At 39.2% G+C, this 22,913-nt stretch overlaps 2 protein-coding genes across 4 annotated transcripts in view; one reads left to right on the top strand and one right to left on the bottom strand.

Moving 5' to 3' along the window:
• Positions 1-5,817: 5,817 nt before the first annotated feature.
• The window catches only part of LOC100554549 (myelin P2 protein), a 29,117-nt gene continuing 12,021 nt past the window's right edge, over positions 5,818-22,913 (bottom strand). Inside the window, exon 4 of the mRNA XM_062980224.1 lies at positions 5,818-6,526. Within this exon, the coding sequence (XP_062836294.1) occupies positions 6,482-6,526 (45 nt within the window). The 3' untranslated portion in view covers positions 5,818-6,481. The remainder of the gene's footprint in view (positions 6,527-22,913) is intronic.
• LOC100554742 (myelin P2 protein) lies at positions 14,948-21,703 on the top strand. Of its 3 annotated transcripts, XM_062980231.1 has the most exons (7): positions 14,948-15,213; positions 15,405-15,471; positions 16,547-16,604; positions 17,635-17,745; positions 18,898-19,070; positions 19,379-19,480; positions 21,546-21,703. In XM_062980231.1, exons 4-7 carry the CDS (start codon positions 17,673-17,675, stop codon positions 21,594-21,596), a joined length of 399 nt encoding a protein of 132 aa, XP_062836301.1. In that variant the 5' UTR covers positions 14,948-15,213; positions 15,405-15,471; positions 16,547-16,604; positions 17,635-17,672; the 3' UTR covers positions 21,597-21,703. The 3 variants fall into 3 exon arrangements, with proteins under 3 accessions (XP_062836301.1, XP_062836300.1, XP_016848322.1); XM_062980230.1 differs by lacking the exon at positions 16,547-16,604 and having other exon boundaries at positions 15,031-15,213; positions 15,405-15,475; XM_016992833.2 differs by lacking the exon at positions 16,547-16,604 and having other exon boundaries at positions 15,039-15,213.

The raw sequence follows: 22,913 nt of genomic DNA, 5'->3' as shown, positions 1-22,913 counted from the left end.
TAAAAGAAGCTCTTGACATGTGACTTTGTGGGATTAGCCAATAGTAACTGGGGCTGTCAGGGACTCCAATTACCTGATTTATTCCTCCTTCTGTGTAGGTCATTGTGTAATTAGTCATCACACACTACTTGCAGCATTGAATTGTCAGCATTTCATTATTTTGCTTAAAGAGCCTGGATGACTTCTGTGGTTGCTCTTTTTTTTCTGATGCTCTTCGTCTGGCAGGAAACTTAATTAAACCACAGACCTCACATAAGCAAGCAAACCTACAGCAGTATGGTCAGCATATATTTAGTATTAGTAACAATGATCTTTCGTCCCATTTGCATCCACCCAAACTCTATGAAATAGTGCAAGTCTGTGTGTGCTTACTCAGAACTGAATCCCCCCCCCCCCCCCCGTAACCAATGAGATGTATTCCTATGTAAATATGCATAGTATTATAGTTGAAAGCAATTAGGTTTCTGTCAAACAGTCCTTTACTTCCCTGGAAGTGTAGTCAGAAATAAAAGAGGGAAGTACTTTTAATAACAGCGAAACAGAAGGAATTTCAGCATGTGTGATGCCTATCATTAGTTTCCTTTGCAAAAGTTAGGCTTTGACAGGACATTAAAGAACTAGTCTATATACAGTAGAGTCTCACTTATCCAAACTAAACGGGCCGGCAGAAGCTTGGATAAGCGAATATCTTGGATAATAAGGAGGGATCAAGGAAAAGCCTATTAAACATCCAATTAGGTTATGATTTTACAAATTAAGCATCAAAACATCATGTTATACAACAAATTTGACAGAAAAAAAGTAGTTCAATACGCAGTAATGTTATGTTGTAATTACTGTATTTACGAATTTAGCACCAAAATATCATGATATATTGAAAACATTGACTACAAAAATGGCTTGGATAATCCAGAAGCTTGGATAAGCAAGGCTTGGATAAGTGAGACTCTACTGTATATGTACACCTAAGGCATAACAGACCAGTCCTGAAGTACAGGGTTATTATATAACTATAGTAACAACAATGATAAGATTTTGGTCTACTTGTATTTGCACATACAGTATGAACATAATGAGATGGGGCCCCTGGTGGCACAGTGTGTTAAAGTGCTGAGCTGCTGAACTTGCGGACCAAAAGGTCCCAGGTTCAAATCCCGGGAGCGGAATGAGCGCCCGCTGTTAGCCCCAGCTCCTGCCAACCTAGCAGTTTGAAAACATGCAAATGTGAGTAGATCAATAGGTACCGCTCCGGCGGGAAGGTAACAGTGCTCCATACAGTCATGCCGGCCACATGTCCTGGAGATGTCTATGGACAACGCCGGCTCTTCGGCTTAGAAATGGAGATGAGCACCAACCCCCAGAGTCGTTCACGACTGGATTTAACGTCAGGGGAAACCTTTACCTTTTACCTTTACATAATGAGATATCTTGGAAGTGGGATCTAAACATCAAAACTATGTTTATGTACACCTTATACATATAGAGGAGCCCCTGATGGTGCAGCGGATTAAACTGCTGAGTTGCCGAACTTGCTGACCTTAAGGTTGGCAGTTCAAGTCCGGGGAGCAGGGTGAACTCCTGCTGTTAGCCCCAACTTCTGCCAACCTAGCAGTTTGAAAACATGCAAATGTGAGTAGATCAATAGGTACTGCTCCGGCGGGAAGGTAATGGCGCTCCATGCAGTCATGCCGGCAACATGACCTTAGAGGCATCTATGGACAATGCTGGCTCTTCGTCTTAGAAATGGAGATGAGCACCAACCCCCAGAGTCTGACACAACTGGACTTAATGTCAGGGGGAAACCTTTACCTATACGTATATACTAAAGGTAATTTTATACACAATATTTTAAAGAATTTGGCGCACATTATTATCATCACCACCATCTGAGCCATTTTGGAGTATTTTGGAATTTTAGACAAGGGATGTTCAACCTGTATCATTAATTTAACTGTTTTATTTAATTGTCTATGACTTGTGATTATTTCTAAGAGGGTGGTTTAAGTCTGTTTTTAAATGTGTTTTAGTCACGTATTCATTCTTTTAAATGTTTTCACCCATTGTAATCACTGCAGGAGTTCTGGTGGGCTCAATGACAATAGACAAATGCCTTAAAGAAACAGGAATAAATTGCTGAAGGAAAGCTTTGGTAGTCTTCAGATACTTCAACAGCTGACAATGAAGCAAGCCTCATATTAAGGGGTGTTTCCCCCATCTTGACCACTCTGAGAACTGCATTTCCCACACATACCATGCAAATATGTCATCAAAACTTTGGAGTCAAGATGAAAAAATATTCTGGCAATGTTTCACTAAGTATTATAAAGAGATTTTGTTAATAGGAAGATGTGATGCCCCGTTGTAATGAAGGGTGCTCTCAAAATCATAGATTTAGAAGCATGCAGGAAGTTTTATCTTTTGGTGGTTTAGTCTAATGTACAGATTTACACTACTGTAATTATCCTAAATAATGCCAAAACTGGAACAAATTCAACACTGTTGGTGAAGTAGCTGCCTTAGATGTTTCCAAACATGTGTGTCAAAGACTATGGGTTGAAATGCCAAAGCTATTAACAAAGACCAGTATTTGTTAACTAAGATATTACTATGTTGTCCTATTGCCAAAGACCTTTGGGTGGGGTACAATAATTAAAAAAAACATTCAAGATGGTGTAAAACAATACAGTGTTATCAAAATAACCATCAGTCTAATATTTGTCATGAATGATTCAAAGATGGAGAAACTGTTTTGGGCATATTTCACAGTATCATTTCAAAACTTAATTTGTTTAAACCAGAACTATTATGACAAAACTTTCCTTGAAGGCACTTATTTGTCAGTTTAGGTAAGGCGTATCAGGGATATATCTTCAAACTTCTTATTCAAAAGGAAGCTTCAGCACACTGAATATGTTTTTTAATGTACATGTGAGTAGAAGCTGAACTCTACACAGCCCATCCCATGCTTTATTGCAAAGCCTGAAAGAATGGATTCTTGCTATACTCTTTGGAAATTCATAGGAAAAAGCCAGATTTTTTCTTTTTGTTTGGGTGTTGTTTTTTGTTTTTTTAAGGTTAGGTTGTTGAATTGAAGGTTGCCACTTCGAATCCAACCTGGGGAGATCACGGATGAGCTCCCTCTGTTAGCTCCAGCTCTATGCGGGGACACGAGAAAAGCCTCCCACAAGGATGGTAAAAACATCAATGCATCTAGGCATCCTCTGGGCAACATCCCTGCATACAGTGAATTTTCTCACACCAGAAGCGACTTGCAAGTTGCTCCTGACCCAAAAAAATTCAATAAGCTTAGCTCTGTGTGCTTTAATATATGCCATGGAGATTTGCCATTGATTTTCTCATAGGCACAGAGAATATGATTAAGGGCTCATTTACACTCATATAATGCAGTTAAGAGAACTTTATTAAACAAACTTTAATATATACTAGCTGTGCCCGGCCACGCGTTGCTGTGGCGAAGTCTGGTGGTATGGGAAATAAAGTATTGAGGAATTGGTGGTAGTTAAGGTCAAGGGTAAAGGTTTTCCCCAGACATTAAGTCCAGTCGTGTCTGACTCTGGAGGTTGGTGCTCATCTCCATTTCTAAGCCGAAGAGCCGGCGTTGTCCGTAGACTCCTCCAAGGTCATGTGGGATGACTACATGGAGCGGCGTTACCTTCCCGCTGGAGCAGTACCTATTGATGCACTCACATTTGCATGTTTTCGAACTTCTGGGTTGGCAGAAGCTGGGGCTAACAGTGGAGGCTCTCTCCGCTCCCCCAATTCAAACCTGTGGCCTTTCGGTCCAGAAGTTCAGCAGCTCAGCGCTTTAACACGCTGCACCATCAGGGGATATTATTTCCTAAAGGTTGTGAATATACAATATTTCTGATTGGTTTTTTTTGTTTGTTGGAGGCAAGTATGAATGCTGCAATTAGGAAAAATGATTAGGATGTAATGGCCTTGCAGCTTTAAAGCCTGGCTGTTTCCTCCCTGAGTGAATTTTTTGTTGGGAGGTGTTAGCTGGCCCTGATTGTTTCCTGTCTGGAATTCCCTTGTTTTCAGAGTGGTGTTGTTTGCGATATTTTATGTGTTTCTACTGTCTGTGGCCCTGAGAAAACAGGATTTGCCAGACTTTGATGATGGGAATACTTTGTCGGGAGGTGTTAGCTGGCCCCGATTGTTTCCTGTCTGGAATTCTCCTGTTTATTTACTGTCCTGGTTTTAGAAATTATATTGTTCTGCATTATTCTATCCCAGTAATTATTTCATATTAAAGAAGAATCTCACTTATCCAACATTCGCTTATACAATGTTCTGGATTATCCAACGCAGTCTGCCTTTTCATAATCAATGTTTTTGTAGTCAGTGTTTTAAATTCATTGTGATATTTTAGTGGTAAATTTGTAAATACAGTACAGTAGAGTCTCACTTATCCAACATAAACGGGCCGGCAGAACGTTGGATAAGCGAATATGTTGGATAATGAGGAATTAAGGATAAACCTATTAAACATCAAATTAAGTTATGATTTTACAAATTAAGCACCAAAACATCATGTTAGACAACAAATTTGTCAGAAAAAGTAGTTCAGTACACAGTAATGCTATATAGTAATTACTGTATTTATGAATTTAGCACCAAAATATCACGATATATTGAAAACATTGACTACAAAAATGCGTTGGATAATCCAGAACGTTGGATAAGCGAGACTCTACTGTAAATACTACATAGCATTACTGCGCATGGAACTACTTTTTCTGTCAAATTTGTTGTATAATATGATGTTTTGGTGCTTAATTTGTATAACGATTACCTAATTTGATGTTTAATTGGCTTTTCCTGAATCCCTTCTTATTATCCAACATATTCACTTATCCTGCCGGCCTGTTTACATTGGATAAGTGAGACTCTACTGTATATTTCTAATCTTATATTATCTGCTCAGAACTGGATTATATGAGGCTCCTTCTTCACAGCTGTATAAAATGCACACTGAAGTGGATTATATGGCAGTGTGGAGTCAAGATAATCTAGTGCAAAGCAGATAATATAAGATTATAAATGGGTTATAGAGCTGTGTGGAAGGGCCTTGAGTCTACACTGCCATATAATCCAGTGCAAATTAGATAATCTGTGGAAGAAGTCTAAGTGAGGCCTAAATCTGCCTGTCCCCTAACTGAAACCTGGCTGTCCCTTGGTTGCTAGGCAACCAAGTGGGCAGAGATTAGCCCTCTAAACTGGCAGCAATTGGATAAAAACAATTATTGCTCTCCCTCTAATTAGGACTTTATTTTTCTTTTCTTTTTGTTGTATCAACCTTGAGACGTGGATGATGGGTTGTGTTGTCAAATTTTGAGGTTGGGGGGCCTGTACTTTTGTTGTTTTGTGAATTGCCGTGATGCCACCACTCTTTTATATATATAGATAATTCAGTTTCAAACTGGCAGTTTAGATGGTACGCTGGCTCTATTGCCTTCCAATAATTGCAGGAAATGTGACTGTTGTTGTTGTCATCACTGTCATGCTTATCCAGCAGAAAACTAAACAACATTAATTTGCTATATGAAATAGCCCTATGGCAGAATAAATAATAAATCCAGGTATGATAGCAGTGTCCCCAAATAGGCAACCCAGAACAGCCTCAACTTGCATTTTAGCTTGCTTGGCAAGATCCAGTTAATAGCTGTATAATCATTCATTCATAGCTGTGAGGATTTCAATGGATTGTGTTAGTATGTATACGCTCAGTGGTCAGATCTTTTGTGTCCATTATAGGACTACCGTATCTTTAACAACTAAATAAGAAGCAGGATATCAAGAGATGCAAGTTTATATACAAGTTACAGGTGTTGAAATGCTCTCTTTTGAATTCTTAATAATGGTGCAGGAACTCTTTTTTTCTTTCTTTTTTTGCTATGGCCATACTTCTCTTTGGTCACATTTGCCTGATATTTTTAAAATGAAAAATGCATCATCTGTGTAATTTGATGCCCGAGTTTGTCTGTTTGTGTGTTTTGCTCAATTTACATGTTGAGTTGAGGAACATATGTTCTCTTGCTAAAACTGAGTAAGAGAAACATAACTTTAACATGAAATAGTATAACAGCCCATGAGAAGTATCATATCCATGAACCTTTCTCTCATTTTCAAAAGGAAATGATCCATCTGAACTTTGTTCCCTCGTTCCTCCTCCCTCCCACCAACCCTACTCTGCTTTTCTGCCTCTTCCCTCTGACTCTTGCTTATCTTATCTTTTTTTTTAGAAGGGAAATGAGATCTCTGTTATACAGCTGTGCTGTTATAGGGGGAAATTATCCTATTATTCTTCATGGCAAACAGCTCCTGTTAACGTGGCCCTTGGGACAAAAAAAAGCTTGGACAGGAATGAGGTTCTGCATTGTTGTTTTTCCTGGCAGGACTCCTCTGAGTAAGGACTTTATTCAATAGATAAAATTTTCCACCTCATGGAAGACAGAGTTCAAACAATTGTGCATCGAAGAGAGAAAGCTTCAATCTTGTTGCCCTGCAAGAAAAGGGAAAGAACGGTCAGGGACCTTGGAAGGAACAGATGGAGTGCTACTTATATCCATCAGAATGTGCTACCTGGAGAACACGTATGGTACAGTGTATTGATTGATGGACTAGGGGTACATATACACTGTAGAATATAATGCAGTTTGACACCACTTTGTTATGTACCTTCTAGACAACTCCAGCTTATGGAGAATCAACCATGAGGTTGTTTTTTTCTTGGCAATATTTATTCAGAAGACGTTTGCCATTGTTTTCGTCTTTGGCTGTTAAGAGATTCTAACTTGCTTAAGGTCACAGCTGAACAAACCCAGGTCTCTCAGATTCCTAGGGTGCATCTACACTGCAAAATGAATGCTGTTTGACAGCACTTTAACTTCCATGGCTCAATGTTGTTTAGTCATGGAAGTTATAATGGGTTAAACCCTTGTGTCAGCTGAACTGAAGATCTGAATGTTGGCGGTTTGAATCTGTGAGATGGGGTGAGCTACCGTCTGTAAGCCCCAGCTTCCATGTGGGGACATGAGAAAAGCCTCCCACAGCATAGTAACACTTCCGGGCGTCCCCTGGACAACGTCTCTGAGGACAATCAATTCTTGCACACCAGAAGCGACTTGCAGTATATTCTCAACTTGCTTCTGACATGATTAAAAAAGGGAGTTGTAGCCTGTGAGACAATGGCAATTTTGGCAAACCTATTCTGAATAAATCTTGCCAAGAAAACCTCATGGTAGAGTCACCATAAGTTGGAGTTGCTTGAAGGGACATAACAAACAAATATGCTACCCCATTGCCTAATGTTAGGGCCAGCTCTGTTAGGTGCTGCGGTGGCACAATGGGTTAAACCCTTGTGTTGGCTGAACTGCTGACCTGAAGGTTGGGTTGCTGACCTGAAAGTTGCTGGTTCGAATCCGCGAAATGGGGTGAGCTCCTATCTGTCAGCTCTAGCTTGCAGGGACATGAGAGAAGCCTCCCAGCTAACACTTCCGGGTGTTTCCTGGGCAGTGTCTCTGCAGACAGCCAATTCTCTCACAACAGAAGTGACTTGCAGCTGGAAAACAGTCATTGTATTAGCATTGACTTTTGCTCAGAGAACTCCTCCTTGTGATGGGGGAATCTTGGTCGAAATAGGATGCACCCTTTTAGACAGGAGCCTTACACTTGCATATCAGCCTCTTTCTCACACATATTGAAAACAGAGTTGGCAGGATAGTGTGGCAATGAATGGAAATGCAGTTGGTGCCAACACTTATATTTCCAGCACTTCTCAACACCTTTTTATTTGCCTAGATATTTAGTTTATTTGCTCTTTCTATTGCTTTGCTGCTTTCATCACATATATGATTTTAACATTTTTGTCATATTTGTATGATCATTTTTACCATGTTTTTATACACGCCCCTGATATTTCTGCAAGCATAAGAAGTAGTTTTAAAGAGATCCCCACATCCCTCTCCTGTTTTGCCATTCTTTTCTAATATTAATATCTTAAAGTAGTTTGTAGTGAATTAATGAATGTGTTTGTTTTATATAGAATGAAAAAATGGTTGCATTTAATAAAAATATTTTAAAACAAATAATCCCCATTTTTTGTATATTCTGGAAAAATGTCCTTGCTATACTATGACATTGTGATTTAACCTAACCAAGGTGTCATCTAACCAGACTTTGACTGTGTCATCTACTCAGAAGACTGCTTTGATAAAACATTGGGATATTTGCAAATATATAAAGTAGTTCTTGGATACAGTTGCACAGTGTGCCAACCAGCAAGTGTGCAACAAACATAATAGGTAAATGAAAACAAACAAAACTGTGCTTGTTTGTTTAAACATATACAGTAGAGTCTCACTTATCCAAGCTCAACGGGCTGGCAGAAGCTTGGATAAGCAAATATCTTGGATAATAAGGAGGGATTAAGGAAAAGCCCATTAAACATCAAATTAGGTTATGATTTTACAAATTAAGCACTAAAACATCATGTTATACAACAAATTTGACAGAAAAAGTAGTTCAATATGCAGTAATGTTATGTTGTAATTACTGTATTTACGAATTTAGCACCAAAATATCATGATATATTGAAAACATTGACTACAAAAATGGCTTGGATAATCCAGAGGCTTGGATAAGCGAGGCTTGGATAAGTGAGACTCTACTGTATTACATTTGTTGCATACTTGCTAGTCAGAACACAGTGTGGTCATTTGGAATATTGAGGATAGGGACATTGCATTGTATGAAACTGCAGCTGGCCCTCCACATTTGTGGGTTTAAGCTTTTGTGGATATGATTATTTGCAGATGACCTCTCTAGAAATCTCAAGGCTCTCCAATGGCAACTCTGCTGGAGGTGGATCACCTCTTTAGGGATTTCTAGGTCTTCCAGAAATTAACCCATTTCTGATGGGAGTCCACCATAAAGTTATGCTGGCTGGTGTAAAGATTTCATTAGAGGTTTTCTCTCAGCTAAAAATGTGGGGTTTTTTTATTGCAATTTTTTTTTTTTTACTTTAGCAAGGATCCTGTGCCTTTAATCCAAGCAAATGAGGAAAACTGGCTGCAATGCCTGGTCAGTTCATGTGAATATTGAATGGTTTTTCCTTAACCTCTGTTGTTCCTTTCTCTGAGCTGTGAGGAGATACCTTTGGGCCAGATACTGATGAAACTCAGAATCTATTTTTATTAACAATGCCACTGCAAGACAACTGTAAGAAAGGTCTTGCTCATGCTGATTCATCTTCTCACATGGGCTGAGAGCCCATGTGAACGAAAATAGCTTAGGATCCATCTTGCAGTATGATACTTTGAATATACATGAATGTGGTTTGTGGTGGTATATGGCAATAAAAAAAATATTTCTGTTGAATGTTGTGAATATTATTCACCTCAAAACAGGCACTGAGTTATTGCAAGCTAATGCAACTTTCATAGCTACAGAATCTTGGGATTTGGAGTCTGGGAGGGCAGTTAAAACCTCTGTAGTAGAGAATTACAAACTACAAATCCCAGGATTCCATAGATGGACTATGAGAGCTTTTTTATTGTGTCAGAAGCAATTGAGAACATGCTGCACTACACTCGATCTTAGCCAAAACGCTGAGAACATACTGCAAGTCTCTTCTGGTGTGAGAGAATTAGCCATCTACAGAAACATTGCCCAGGAGATGCCCGGATGTGATAGCTGGGAGGCTTCTCTCACATTCCTGCAAGCTAGAGCTGACAGATGGGAGCTCACCCCATCTTGCGGATTTGAACCAACAACTTTCAGGTCAGCAACCCAACTTTCAAATCAGCAGTTCAGCTGACACAAGGGTTTAACCCATTGCACCACTGTGGCTTCCATGAAAGCTAAAATGTTATCAAAGTGCTACAACTAGGTAACTCATGTGTACTGGTAGGATTATAATCAAATTGTAGGTTGAGACTTGTGCAAGCAAATCGCTCTACCATGTCTTTTTCTTGGCAAAAGGTAGTCAAATATGTTCTTACTTGCCATGGACTAGTCTTGCAAATGCCCTATAATAACAGGGAGTTGAGATTTTCAAGCATGATGAACTTGAAAAAAAATACCTATTATTCCACAAAAACAAACAGAAAGTATTCCGCACTGCATCCTACTGTTTTTTGGGGAAAAAATTAATTTGATTGCTAAAGTATAACTTTGAGCCTGGAGAAATGGATAAAACAGCAGAAGTGGACAGGAATTGCAATCACCAAACTTCTCCCCCGTTTTCATTTTGCTCAGCACCAAGAAATAACATTAATTAAATAGTTAATAAAATTATCCTTATTTTCTACAATACTTGTGTCTGGCCTCTTTATACCTGGTTTGGTCAGCAAACAGATAAAACAGTAGAAATGTACGGGAGAGGTAAACACCATATTTTTTGTTTAGATTAGAACTGCTGAGATCACAAACTGTTTTCCTGGCAATGAGGATTTCAGATTAAGATTGCTTTTACTGGGACATATTTCTTTCTAATCACAAGTAATTAGGGGGGGGGGGAAGCAACATTGTTGTAAACTTCCTTTTCAGTAATTCAGTAAATGCACAGCGGTGCCATGTATTCTAAATTAAATGTCAAGCCACCATCGTGTTGACAAGAGGCTTCAATGAAAAACAACGTGGAGTGCACTTTAATATTATTATGACCTTTAGGACCTTCCTTTTAGTAGAAATATACAGAATCAACCAACACAGAAGGCCAAACACTCTAGGTTATTTTTTTCTTTTGCTGGTGTGACTAGAATTTATGTTGCCCAGTGTAGTAATTCAGGGAATAACCTCCATCAAACTTCTCCTATACCAGACCGTATGACAATTAAAATAACATAAAATTGACAAAATCAGCAACTATTTTTTTAAAAAGCCAGCAGCAACAAAAACAACACGTGTTTGCACTGCTTGCAGACAAAACCCTGTGATTAAAGTATCATTGCAATTGATAGCTCTGACTAATCCACATGGGCATTAGAATAAAAAATAACATAGAGTGTTAGCCTTGTAGGTATATTGATACAGTGCATGTCAGCTGGACTTAAAGATATTTTTGTGGTTTTATCTGGGATATTTTTTTTTTAAAAAACCACAATTTTCTGTTGAAATACTGAAAAAAAATTATGTTGTTTCAGTGTTATTTTTTTATCATGTCACCCGGCGTGATAGGAGTCGCACTGGAGCAATGGGTTAAACCAATGTTTCTCAACCTAGGGGTTGTGACTCCTGGGGGTGTCAGGGGGGTCATCAAAGGCCATCAGATAACACATATTTCTGATGGTCTTAGTTTGGTCTAGATCCATCATTGTCTGAGTCCACAGTGATCTCTGGATGTAGGTGAACTACAACTCCAAAAGTCAAGGTGAATGCCCACCAAACCCTTCCAGTATTTTCTTTTGGTCATGGGCGTTCTGTGTGCCAAGCTTGGTTCAATTCCATCATTGGTGGAGCTCAGAATGCTCTTTAATTGTAGCTGAACTATAAATCACAGCAACTACAACTCCCAAATGTCAAGGTCTAATTTCCTCATACACAACCAGTGTTCACATTTGGGCATATTGAGTATTCGTGCCAATTTTGGTCCAGAGGATTCATCATTGTTTGGATTATCAGTGCTCTCTGGATGTAGGTGAACTACAACTCCAAAACTCAAGGTCAATGCCCACCAAATCCTTTCAGTATTTTCTGTTGATCGTGGGAGTTCTGTGTGCCAAGTTTGGTTCAATTCCATCGTAGGTGGAGTTCAGAATGCCCTTTGATTTTAGGTGAACTATAAATCCCACCAACTATAACTCCCAAAGGACAAAATCAATCTCCCCAACTGCACCAGTATTCAAATTTGCTTGTATCTGGTATTTGTGCCAAATTTGGTCCAGTGAATGAAAATACATCCTGCTTATCATATATTTACATTACGGGGTCGCTGCATTACGAAAGTTGAGAACCACTGGATTAAACCCTTGTGCCGACTGAACTGCTGGCCTGCAGGTTGGGTACCTGATCTGAAGGTTGGCAGTTCAAAACTGTGAAATGGGGTGAGCTTCTGTCAGCTCTAGTTTGTGAGGACATGAGAGAAGGGATAGCTAACACTCCAGAAGACAGGAGCAGAATTCAAAACGATCTTGACAGACTAGAGAGATGGGCCAAAACTAACAAAATGAAGTTCAACAGGGACAAATGCAAGATACTTCACTTCGGCAGAAAAAATGGAAATCAAAGATACAGAATGGGGGATGCCTGGCTTGACAGCAGTGTGTGCGAAAAAGACCTTGGAGTCCTTGTGGACAACAAGTTAAACATGAGCCAACAATGTGATGCGGCTGCTAAAAAAGCCAATGGGATTCTGGCCTGCATCAATAGGGGAATAGCGTCTAGATCCAGGGAAGTCCTGCTCCCCCTCTATTCTGCCTTGGTCAGACCACACCTGGAATACTGTGTCCAATTTTAGGCACCGCAGATGAAGGGAGATGTTGACAAGCTGGAAAGCGTCCAGAGGAGGGCGACTAAAATGATTAAGGGTCTGGAGAACAAGCCCTATGAGGAGCGGCTTAAAGAGCTGGGCATGTTTAGCCTGCAGAAGAGAAGGCTGAGAGGCGACATGATAGCCATGTATAAATACGTGAAGGGAAGTCAAAGGGAGGAGGGAGCAAGCTTGTTTTCTGCTGCCCTGCAGACTAGGACACGGAACAATGGCTTCAAACTACAGGAAAGGAGATTCCACCTGAACATCAGGAAGAACTTCCTCACTGTGAGAGCTGTTCGACAGTGGAACTCTCTCCCCGGGGCCGTGGTGGAGGCTCCTTCTTTGGAGGCTTTTAAGCAGAGGCTGGATGGCCATCTGTCGGGGGTGCTTTGAATGCGATTTCCTGCTTCTTAGCAGGGGGTTGGACTGGATGGCCCATGTGGTCTCTTCCAACTCTACTATTCTATGATTCTATGATTCTATGATTCTATGAAGCCTCCCAGCAGGATGGTAACACGTCCAAGCATCCCCTGGGCATTGTCTCTGCAGATTGCCAATTCTCTCACACTAGAAGCGACTTGCAGTATGTTTTCAAGTCACTTCTGACACAATAAAAAAACTGGTGTGGTTTGCACCAACTCTGCCCCACTGTATTTTTCATCCCACACATCCAACTAATGGCAAAGGAGATGTTATCATACATGAAATGCAGACATTACTGTGATAAATCAGTTTAAAAATGTCACTTTCCTCACTAATGGGCCCTCTCTTTTTTCTCAACATGGGATTTATTTATTTTTTACTATCACAGATTCTGTCCAGCTTTTAAAGGCACAGGGTGCTGCCAATCAAAACAAAACAAAACAAAAACATATAGAAAGTGTTTAAGAGATATGCTGAGAGATAATAAGCTGTACTAGCATTTATCACAAATAATTTCCAGAACAGCAAGCCATGTTATTGCAACAAATCCAACAAAACCAATAAGCTTATTATGGCACAATATCTACTTGGGAACATGCTTGAAATGTTTCTTGACTTATAATAATCAAGGAGTAGGTTTTCATAAGATGAATGAAAACACAAAAACAGGAAGTAAAGTGATAATTGTGTTGTCAGAGGCTTTCATGGCCAGAATCACTGGGTTGCTGCGAGTTTTCCAGACTGTATGGCCATGTTACAGAAGCATTCTCTCCTGACGTTTCTCCCACATCTAAGGCAGGCATCCTCAGAGGTTATGAGATTTGTTGGAAACTAAGCAAGTGGGGTTTATATATCTGTGGAATGTCCACAGTGGGAGAAAGAACTCTTGTCTGTTTAAGGCAAATGTGAATGTTGCAATTGGCCAGCTTGATTCGCATTGAATAGCCTTGCAGCTTCAAAGCTTGCAGCTTCTCCCTGCCTGGGAGAATCCTTTGTTGGGAGGCAATTAGCTGGCCCTGATTGTTTCTTGTCTGGAATTTCCCAGTTTTTGAGTGTTGTTCTTTATTTACTGTTCTGATTTTAGAGGTTTTTTAAATACTGGTAGATTTTGTTCATTTTCATGGTTTTCTCCTTTGTTTTGAAATTGTCCACATTCTTGTGGATTTCAGTGGCTTCTCTGTGTAGTCTGACATGGTGGTTGTTAGAGTGGTCCAGCATTTCTGTGTTCTCAAATAATATGCTGTGTTCAGGTTGGTTCACCCAAGCATGTCAGGAAGCAGCCAGGCTTTGAAGCTGCCAGACTATTCAATGCTAATCAAGCTAGCCAATTGCAACATTCACATTTGCCTCAAACAAACAAAAGTTATTTCTCCCACTCTGTACCTTCCACAGATATATGAAACTCACTTGCCTAGTTTCCAACAGATCTCACAACTTCTGATGCCTGCCATAGATCTGGGTGAAATGTCAGGAGAGAATGCTTCTGGGACATGGCTATACAGCCCGGAAAACTCACAGCAACAAAGTGATAATTTCCTTAACAATGGCCATTGCCAAAACGGTTATGGGACAATAACACAGACATCCTTAAAAGAAGGAATGAATGTGACTTTTACCTATATATATATATATATATTAAGGATAACAACTGAACTCTTAGGAACTTTAAATCATTAATGGTTTTAATGGTTTTAATTTATAGTTATATGTCAGTGATATTATTATTATTATTATTATTATTATTATTATTATTATTATATGTTAGCATTTTATTCATGCCATTAATATGTTGCAAACTGCCTTGAGTCCCCCTAGGGGTAAGAAAGGCAGTATATAAATATCCTAAATAAATAAAATTAAAGACAGATTCTAACAGGAAACAATTGGCCTGTGTTTCATCATGAGTGTCATTCCTGTGCTTTGAACACGGAAGATGTTTTCCTTTTTTGAAAAAACTCTACACTGTCTACAATCCTTTGCAAGGCTTGCCTGGTATCAAAAGTGCGACAGGAGTAAATTCATTTTGTATTGTGCTGCAAGTAAATTTGTCCTTATTGGAAAGTACATACTATCACTACAGCTTTATTTTGTACATGTTTTAATTCTGTGTAGGAGGAGTAATTGATATTTTTTTTGCATAAACTTTTTTCATTTTATAAAAACCTCTCCAAATTTTCAGAACCATTTTGCTAATTTTTGCTTCTCTGCCATACTATTGCAGCTTGCATTTCGCTCTGCTACCAACCAAACATTTTAAAAAATGTTAATCTGATAGACATTCATGACATTGAAAGGTAGGCTTATATTTTGCTTTTACTTAATCATTCTGCTTATACTTTGTATATTTATATGATAGTTGAAGCTCAATGGTTAGCCACCATTAGAGTGCAAACTCATTGGTATCCAATGAAATCATTTGTTGAGTCAGTGATCCAATGGGTTTACTGCAGATGTATTTTGTATTTTTTTCCTCCAATTCCACCAGACTAGGAAACATATGCTCTTGCCACCATTTTGAAAGGGAAGACTTCAGTGCCAAGGCATCAAGGCCTGTAAGTAAGTCTTAAATTGTGACATTTTAGTGTAATCTTTGGGGGAATGTCAGCATTTTCTAGGAACTGATGGAAAACTTAATGTCATTAATGTGTTCCCTTTTAGTTCCCATCTGTTTATCTGCATTTTTAAAGAAAGCTGCGTCTTTGGCCCAGGGCTGTAAATGTTATTTATATACAACAATATGTCCCCATAGGCCACTGTTCTGTTCAGAAGTGTATTGCAGACAGTTTTGGAAGAAACCTGCCCTGTTGAATTACTGTCTGTTCTGCAGCCGTTCAATTGATAGGAACTTGGATTTTTTTTAAAGACTGTTTTTGTACATAAATCCTAATTGCATGGTGGGCAAACATGAGGATTGCAGAATCTTATGTAGGATTCATTCTTTTTCTTTTTTAAATGGAAAACTGGAAAATAATGTCTTGGGCAGATGGACATAACAACAATAATAATACATTTATTTTTACCCACTTCTCTCCATGTATCAAAAACTCAGATTAGAGGAATGTAATGCCAGACATAATTCTATATGTCCTTCCATACGAAAATCATCAATTTTGATTACCCCATTTCATTATGGGATTGGGGGCTTTATAAGATTAGGAAAGGCTTCTGAACAATGCAACCTACATTTGAGCCAGAGCCAGTTAGAGAGAAAGAGATAGAGAGTGAGAGAGTGAGTGTATGTGTGTGTATATATGTAGAGTCTCACTTATCCAACACAAAGGGACTGGCAGAACGTTGGATAAGCAAATATGTTGGATAATAAGGAGGGATTAAGGAAAAGCCTATTAAACGTCAAATTACATTATGATTTTACAAATTAAGCACCAAAAACATTATGTTTTACAACTAATCACCAGAAAAAGTAGTCCAAAGCATGATAAAGTTATGTAGTAATTACTGTATTTATGAATTTAGCACCAAAACATCACAATATATTGAAAACATTGACTAAAAAAATTGGCTACTAACAAATTGACTACAAATAAAAATAGAATTGCATAAAATGAAAATACAGTAGCAACACTGTCGGAAATTAAATCCATAAAAAGTTCAATCCTTGCTGTCTAGAGAAACAGCTGTGGATCGGGACGGGAGGCAAATTGCATTGGATAATCCAGAACGTTGGGTAAGTGAATGTTGGATAAGTCAGACTCTACTGTATATGTATATATGTGTGTGTACACATACATTTGAGCCAGAGCCAGCTAGAGTATGTGTATGTGTGTATATGTATGCATGCATGTATATGTGTGTGTGCGTGTGCGTGCGTGCACATATATTTTAGCTGGCTCTGGCTCAAATGTAGATTGGTTGAAAATAATGTTTGGAGGATAACCAGAAGTTGATGATGTATGTATGTATATACACGTGTACACACACACACATAGTCCATTATAGTTTAGAAGCCTTTCCTGATCTTATACAGCCCCCAATCCCATAGTGAATACGCCAAAGGATCTTGATCTGTTTGTCTGTCTCCTACTACTCTAATATGCTTAATGTATCCTCTTTTAACTCCTATTCTCTGATTCAAACATTGTGTACCAAGTAAGTAAAGTAAGTACCAAGTAGCAGGGTTGTTAGACATATTGCTGTTATTGAACAGTGTTTTTTTAAGCCAAAGTAACAAATAACCAAACAATTCAAATGCAGCACAGCAAACTGAAGTAGAGCAGTGATAACAGAGAACGAAATTGGTAGCATGAGCTTTCATAGACTTAGGCTGGCTTTACACTGTAGTGTCAGCGCCGCTTTAATTGTCCTGGCTCAATGCGATGGGATCCTGAAAGTTGTAGTTTGAGTAGGCCCCAGCTCTCTCTGGAAAAGAAGGCTAAAGACCTTGGAAAACTACTCTTCCATGATTCCATGACATTGAGCCATGGTAGTTATGTCAAATTACATTAATTCCATAATGTAGATCCACCCTGAAAGCCTGTGCCACCAACTTTGTTCTCTCAGCTAGTCTCTAAAACAGGCCTGGGCAGACATTGGTGCTCCAGGTGTTTTGGACTTAAACGCCCAAGTTTGCCCATGCCTGCTCTAAAGTGCTTCAAGATCTCTTTTCATGTTGATATTCCAGACTATCATAGCCATGTCTTTGAGTTTTAGGATTTTTTTTCATCACCCAACACTATTTTCATGTTGTTTTCATGCAGCTTTACTCCCGAAAGTCTCTCTCAATCATCTTTCCATAATGTCAGAGCAGTTCTTGGGAACCTGGAAGCTCATCTCTAGTGAAAACTTTGATGAATATATGAAAGAACTAGGTATGGAAGCCTGTTTTATAGCAGAATAAGGAACAGCTGGTTTTTAAGGGGTAGACATGATGGCCATAAAGGTATCTAGTCAATATCCCTTCTTGGTTTTGGGATTCCTTTGTCACAAATAAAGTTTAATTTGGACTGAGAGCCTATACAGCTCAGGAGGATCTTGAGCTATTTTAAACTATTTAGATGGGGCCTAATTTAAGTTTCTTAATTCTCCAACACACATTATGCAGGTTTGCTTGTGAGATTACATATAAATATGCACACAGCTAAGGCTGGATAGATACATTAAATTAATTATGGACTGGCCAGTGAATGCATATGTAAATCCAGTTGATTCAGTGGGCCTATTCCAGTAGGGATTAATAATAGCCCATGTACTGCAACCACATAATTCATATTCACAAATACTAGTTGGTGTCCTATACTGGTGTAAATGCTGTTATGTTGCCTGTTCTAGGAGATATGAATCACGGAATTGGAGGAGACCACAAGGGCCATCCAATCCATGCTTTTGCCATGCAATGGCAGTGCAAAGAGTCACATAAATCAAGCTCCAGTTGCACAGTAGAAAACTGATAGTATTGCTGCCAGTTGCAATGCAATGCAATCCAATACAACTCCAACATAGCTCAATTGCAGTACAATTTTATAATGCACAACTTTTCAGAAGTTGACCATATACGGTAATTTCACTGGAGGACCTAGAGATTCCTAAAGAGGTATTCTCTCAGGTTTAAAAAGTAGGGTTTTTTATTTGAGTTTTTTTCCTGCTTTTGAAGAGGTCTTGTGCCCCTAACCTCTGTGAAAGTGTAAGGCCTACTATATACATTTTTGGGACACCATGTATATTTAATTGATGCTTTTGCTGTGAATGAGCATTAGAACCTGGATTTTTCAAATCAAAGGCTGCATCTACGCTGTTGGGTTAATTATTACTATGGAATATTGGGATTTGTGGTTTAGTGATGCACCAGAACTCTTTGGCAGAGAAGGCTAAAGACCTTGTAAACCGTAGCTCCCAGGTAGCCATAGCTCAAAGCATGGCAGTTAAAGTGGTGTCAAACTACATTAATTCAACAGTGTAGATGCACCCTCAATCTAAAAGGCTAGCCCCATTACACACTGGCTTATTTTCTGACTCATCCTTAGGAGTATGCTATTCCCAAAGGAAGCTGGGAAGTCTAGCCAAGCCCACAGTGGTCATTACCAAGAATAAAGATGTCATCACCATCAGAACAGAAACTATCTTTAAAGTAAATGAAGTCTCCTTCAGATTGGGCCAGGAGTTTGAGGAAACAACAATGGACTGCAGGCATGCCAAGGTAAAACTTGCTGTCTCCTTTAGGAATTGTTCTCATGACTTAGGAAGTGGAATATCTTGACAGCAGTCTGCTGATAATCAGAATTCTAGTTAAATAAATATTTGGACAGAGGAAGGAAGTGACACTGATAGTTCATTTACTCACAAGAAGATGGAAAGAAAATGTTTTCCCAGAGCATTACTTTTTGGACTACAATTCTCAGCATTCCCACCAAGCAATAAGGCCACTGGGAGCCACAGCCTTAAGAACTAACATTTCCTGACTCCATTCTTTTTTCATAACCCTGGTCTTCTCTGATTTCTTTTTAGAGCATAGTAACGATGGAGGGCGGTACTCTGACTAAAGTCCAGAAGTGGGGTGACAAATGTACGATTATCAAAAGAAAATTAGTTGGTGGGAATATGGTGGTGGTAAGTTTCTTTCTCCTAGTTCATCCTGGAAAACTATAACCAATATTTTAAAACACTTAATTATCTGTCTCTCATATGTGTGTGTATAGAGCCCCCAGTGGCGCAGTGGATTAAACCTTTGTGCCGGCAGGACTCATGACTTGAAGGTTATCAGTTCGAATCCAACCGGGGAGAGTGCGGATGAGCTCCCTCTATCAGCTCCAGCTTCATGCGGGGACATGAGAGAAGGCTCCCACAAGGATGATAAAAAGATCAAAACATCTGGGCATCCCCTGGGCAATGTCCCTGCAGATGGCCAATTCTCTCACATCAGAAGCGACTTGCACTTTCTCAAGTTGCTCCTGACATGAAAAAAATGTGTGTGTGTGCATGTGCATGTATCAATGAATGACACAGAGAATTGGAGAATTAACTGATTTTGGTCAGATAGTTATTTCTTACCTAGCCTTTGCTTACCTAGGAATGTTGGTTGCTAATGGGAAATATAGTCCAAGCCCAACACATCTGGAGGACACCTATAATTATCCATCCTTGCATTAAGGGCATAATTTTAAATGGCTTTTGTGCTGATATGTGTATGAAACATACCCAGAAAGGTAATGAATCTATGAAACTTTCTTATATTGTGTTGGATGATTGGTCTCCATTCTCTAAAAAGTGCCATGTAGGGGGTAGATGGTGGCTTGGGTATCTGTGAAGTGGTGAATCTGTTCCAGGTTATTGCCTAGATTTAGGCTAAGGTGGCTTGCACTGTGTCTAGAATAGGATCAGCTTCTTGGACAGTCCTCTAAAGTTCAGGTTAAAAGTCGGAGTAGATTCACCAAATGACACAAGCCACTCACTTATGGGCTGATGGGTAGGTTATCTCCAAGTTCTCAAGCAGATATTTTTCCCTATCATGTGATCCTCTTAACATGGAAAGTTTCAGCATTTGAATGTATAACTGTCTAAATGCCTGTGTTAGTGCCCCTTGTTTGAGGAAAAGCATTGTGTGTGCAGCATTTGTGAGATGCTGTTTCTTTTTTGCAGTTGAAAACACATCTTACCAACAAAAAGCACCTAGATGGTAGATATGAAGATAAGAGGTGTGCATGTGTAAGTGCACACACTCATGCATATCCCTTTCACTTGCAAGTCTAGGTTAGAAGGGAGAAATGTAGATTTTGTGTATTCTAGCTGGATTGGAGGAGACAAAGATTTTAAAAAAATGTCAATTTCATTTCACTTTTTTCCAATCCTTTCCACTTCAAGTGTCCTGATTTTGCAGGGTCATTTCCAGTTAGTGTTCCAGTTTCTCTCTTCTCCTAACATGTTCTCTCTTGATTCTTAGCTCACTTCACTCACTGCAAAATACATTTCAAGTGCAAAAGTTAGATTGCATTCAGTTAACTCTTCCCCATAGTCAAATAAAACTGCTGCAAACATGATAAAAGGCCTTGATAACTTCCCACCGCCCCGTGCTGATCACTCTTTTATATTGCTTGGTCCCCAGTGTTCAGGTAGAAGAAATTTCCAACTTCTGCAATGGCAATACACATATCCAGGCATAAGGTGTATTAGTCACTACCAGGATGCTAGCCACAGGGTGTTCTTCTGGGAAAAGTAGTTCACTTTTTAATCAAAACTGAGCTGCTAGCTTTACATTAGAAAAAAGCTATGCTTGATCAGATGAAAACCCTATCTGATTCAATAATCTATTGACTCAATGACTGTCCATTACCTATGGGAAATCTACTTGTAGTACATGAATACAATTGCACCCTTCTCAGTTTCCTGGCATGTTGTGACTGTCTCCAACACTGAAGATATATAGCAGTTGTGGTAAGTTACTATTGATGATTTTGACCTATTAATATGTGTAATCCTCCTTTAAAGTCATCCCAGTTGTCAATTAGAACATCTTATTGTAAAGAATTTCACTGTACAGCCAAGTAGACTCTGCTTCTCATTTGACAAGCAAAATCTCACACTTCACAAGAATAAATGAGCTCACAAATCATTGTTGTGAAATGGACTGAAGGCTACACCATTTGTACTATCCCTTTTTTCCCCCTTTATTTGCTAGGAATGTACCATGAATGATGTTACCTGTACCAGAATCTACGCAAGAGTGTGAAGTTACTCCCCATCATTTCAGTTTAAATTTACCTGTGGTTCACTAGTTAAGTATTCAAAGCTTGATTGTGTTTTTTATGTGGAAAGAAATAAAGGTTTACAAAAGTCGGGCTTGTCATTGTGAATGACTTCCAAGTCAATCCTGCAGCACTGCTTTGTAGAAATTATTCAATCACAAGTCCTATCCACCTTATCCAACAGTAAGGGATATAATGAATGTCATAAATAAGGCCATTGATGCAATGGACCTGGAGGAACACTGCCATTGGGCCTCTGACCAGTGGGATCCCCCTTACCTGCCTTGGAGGACAAGACGACAAAAATGTACCCTTGTTTTATAGACCTTGCCCCTGGGCACTAACACGTGTCACAGCCCAATATATGCATTTTCCCTGTCTTACTAGAAGTATTGAAATATTTGCTCATCCTTCACAAAACATTTAATTCTGATAAAACAAATGACTTATGTATTTACGCTGGGCTGCAAGACCCATTGGAGATGTAGACTGAGTATCCCTTATCTTAAATACTCCAAAATGGTCAATATGATTAGCTGAGATAATAACACCCTTCATATCTGATTGTTCCATGTAAATAAGCTTTGTTTCATATGGGAAATCATTAAAATCGTATATAAAATTTGGCCTTATGTATAAGGTATATATGAAATAGAAATTAATTTCATGTCCCCAGTTTCAAGATTTCTCATTTTCATATATGCAAATACAGGTATTCCAAAATCCAAAGTATAGAACACTCCTGGTCCTCCACATTTCCTACAAGGAATACTCAACCTATGCTATGCTACTACACTACTTAAAATGTATATCTTATCATCATACTAAGATGTCGTAATAGGAGCCCCCAGATGGCGTAGTGGACTAAGTGACTTGAAGGTTGGGTTGCTGACCTGAAAGCTGCCAGGTTCGAATCTCACCTGGGGAGAGTGTGGATGAGCTCCCTCTATCAGCTCCAGCTCCATGCGGGGACATGAGAGAAGCCTCCCACAAGGATGGTAAAAACATCAAAACATCTGGGCGTCCCCTGGGCAACGTCCTTGCAGACGGCCAATTCTCTCACTCCAGAAGCAACTCTGGTTGCTCCTGACACGAAAAAAAAGAAAGAAAAAGATGTAATAAATCTATTGCGACATTTTGCACTGATGAGATGAGCATTTGAAGACCTCCACAGTGCAAACCAAGGTAAAAGTGACTCCTGCACAGCCCTGACCCCTCTCCAATGTGTTGCCAAAGATGATCAGAACTGTAGTTTGACAATGTGAAGACCACACATTTTCCCTTGGTGCTTTAGAAGTTTA

Source organism: Anolis carolinensis, chromosome 4 (assembly GCF_035594765.1).
Source record: "Anolis carolinensis isolate JA03-04 chromosome 4, rAnoCar3.1.pri, whole genome shotgun sequence".
In the NCBI taxonomy this organism is placed as follows: Eukaryota; Metazoa; Chordata; class Lepidosauria; order Squamata; family Dactyloidae; genus Anolis; species Anolis carolinensis.
Note: the sequence above shows the minus strand (reverse complement) of the source record. Positions and strands in the feature narration are given on the sequence as shown.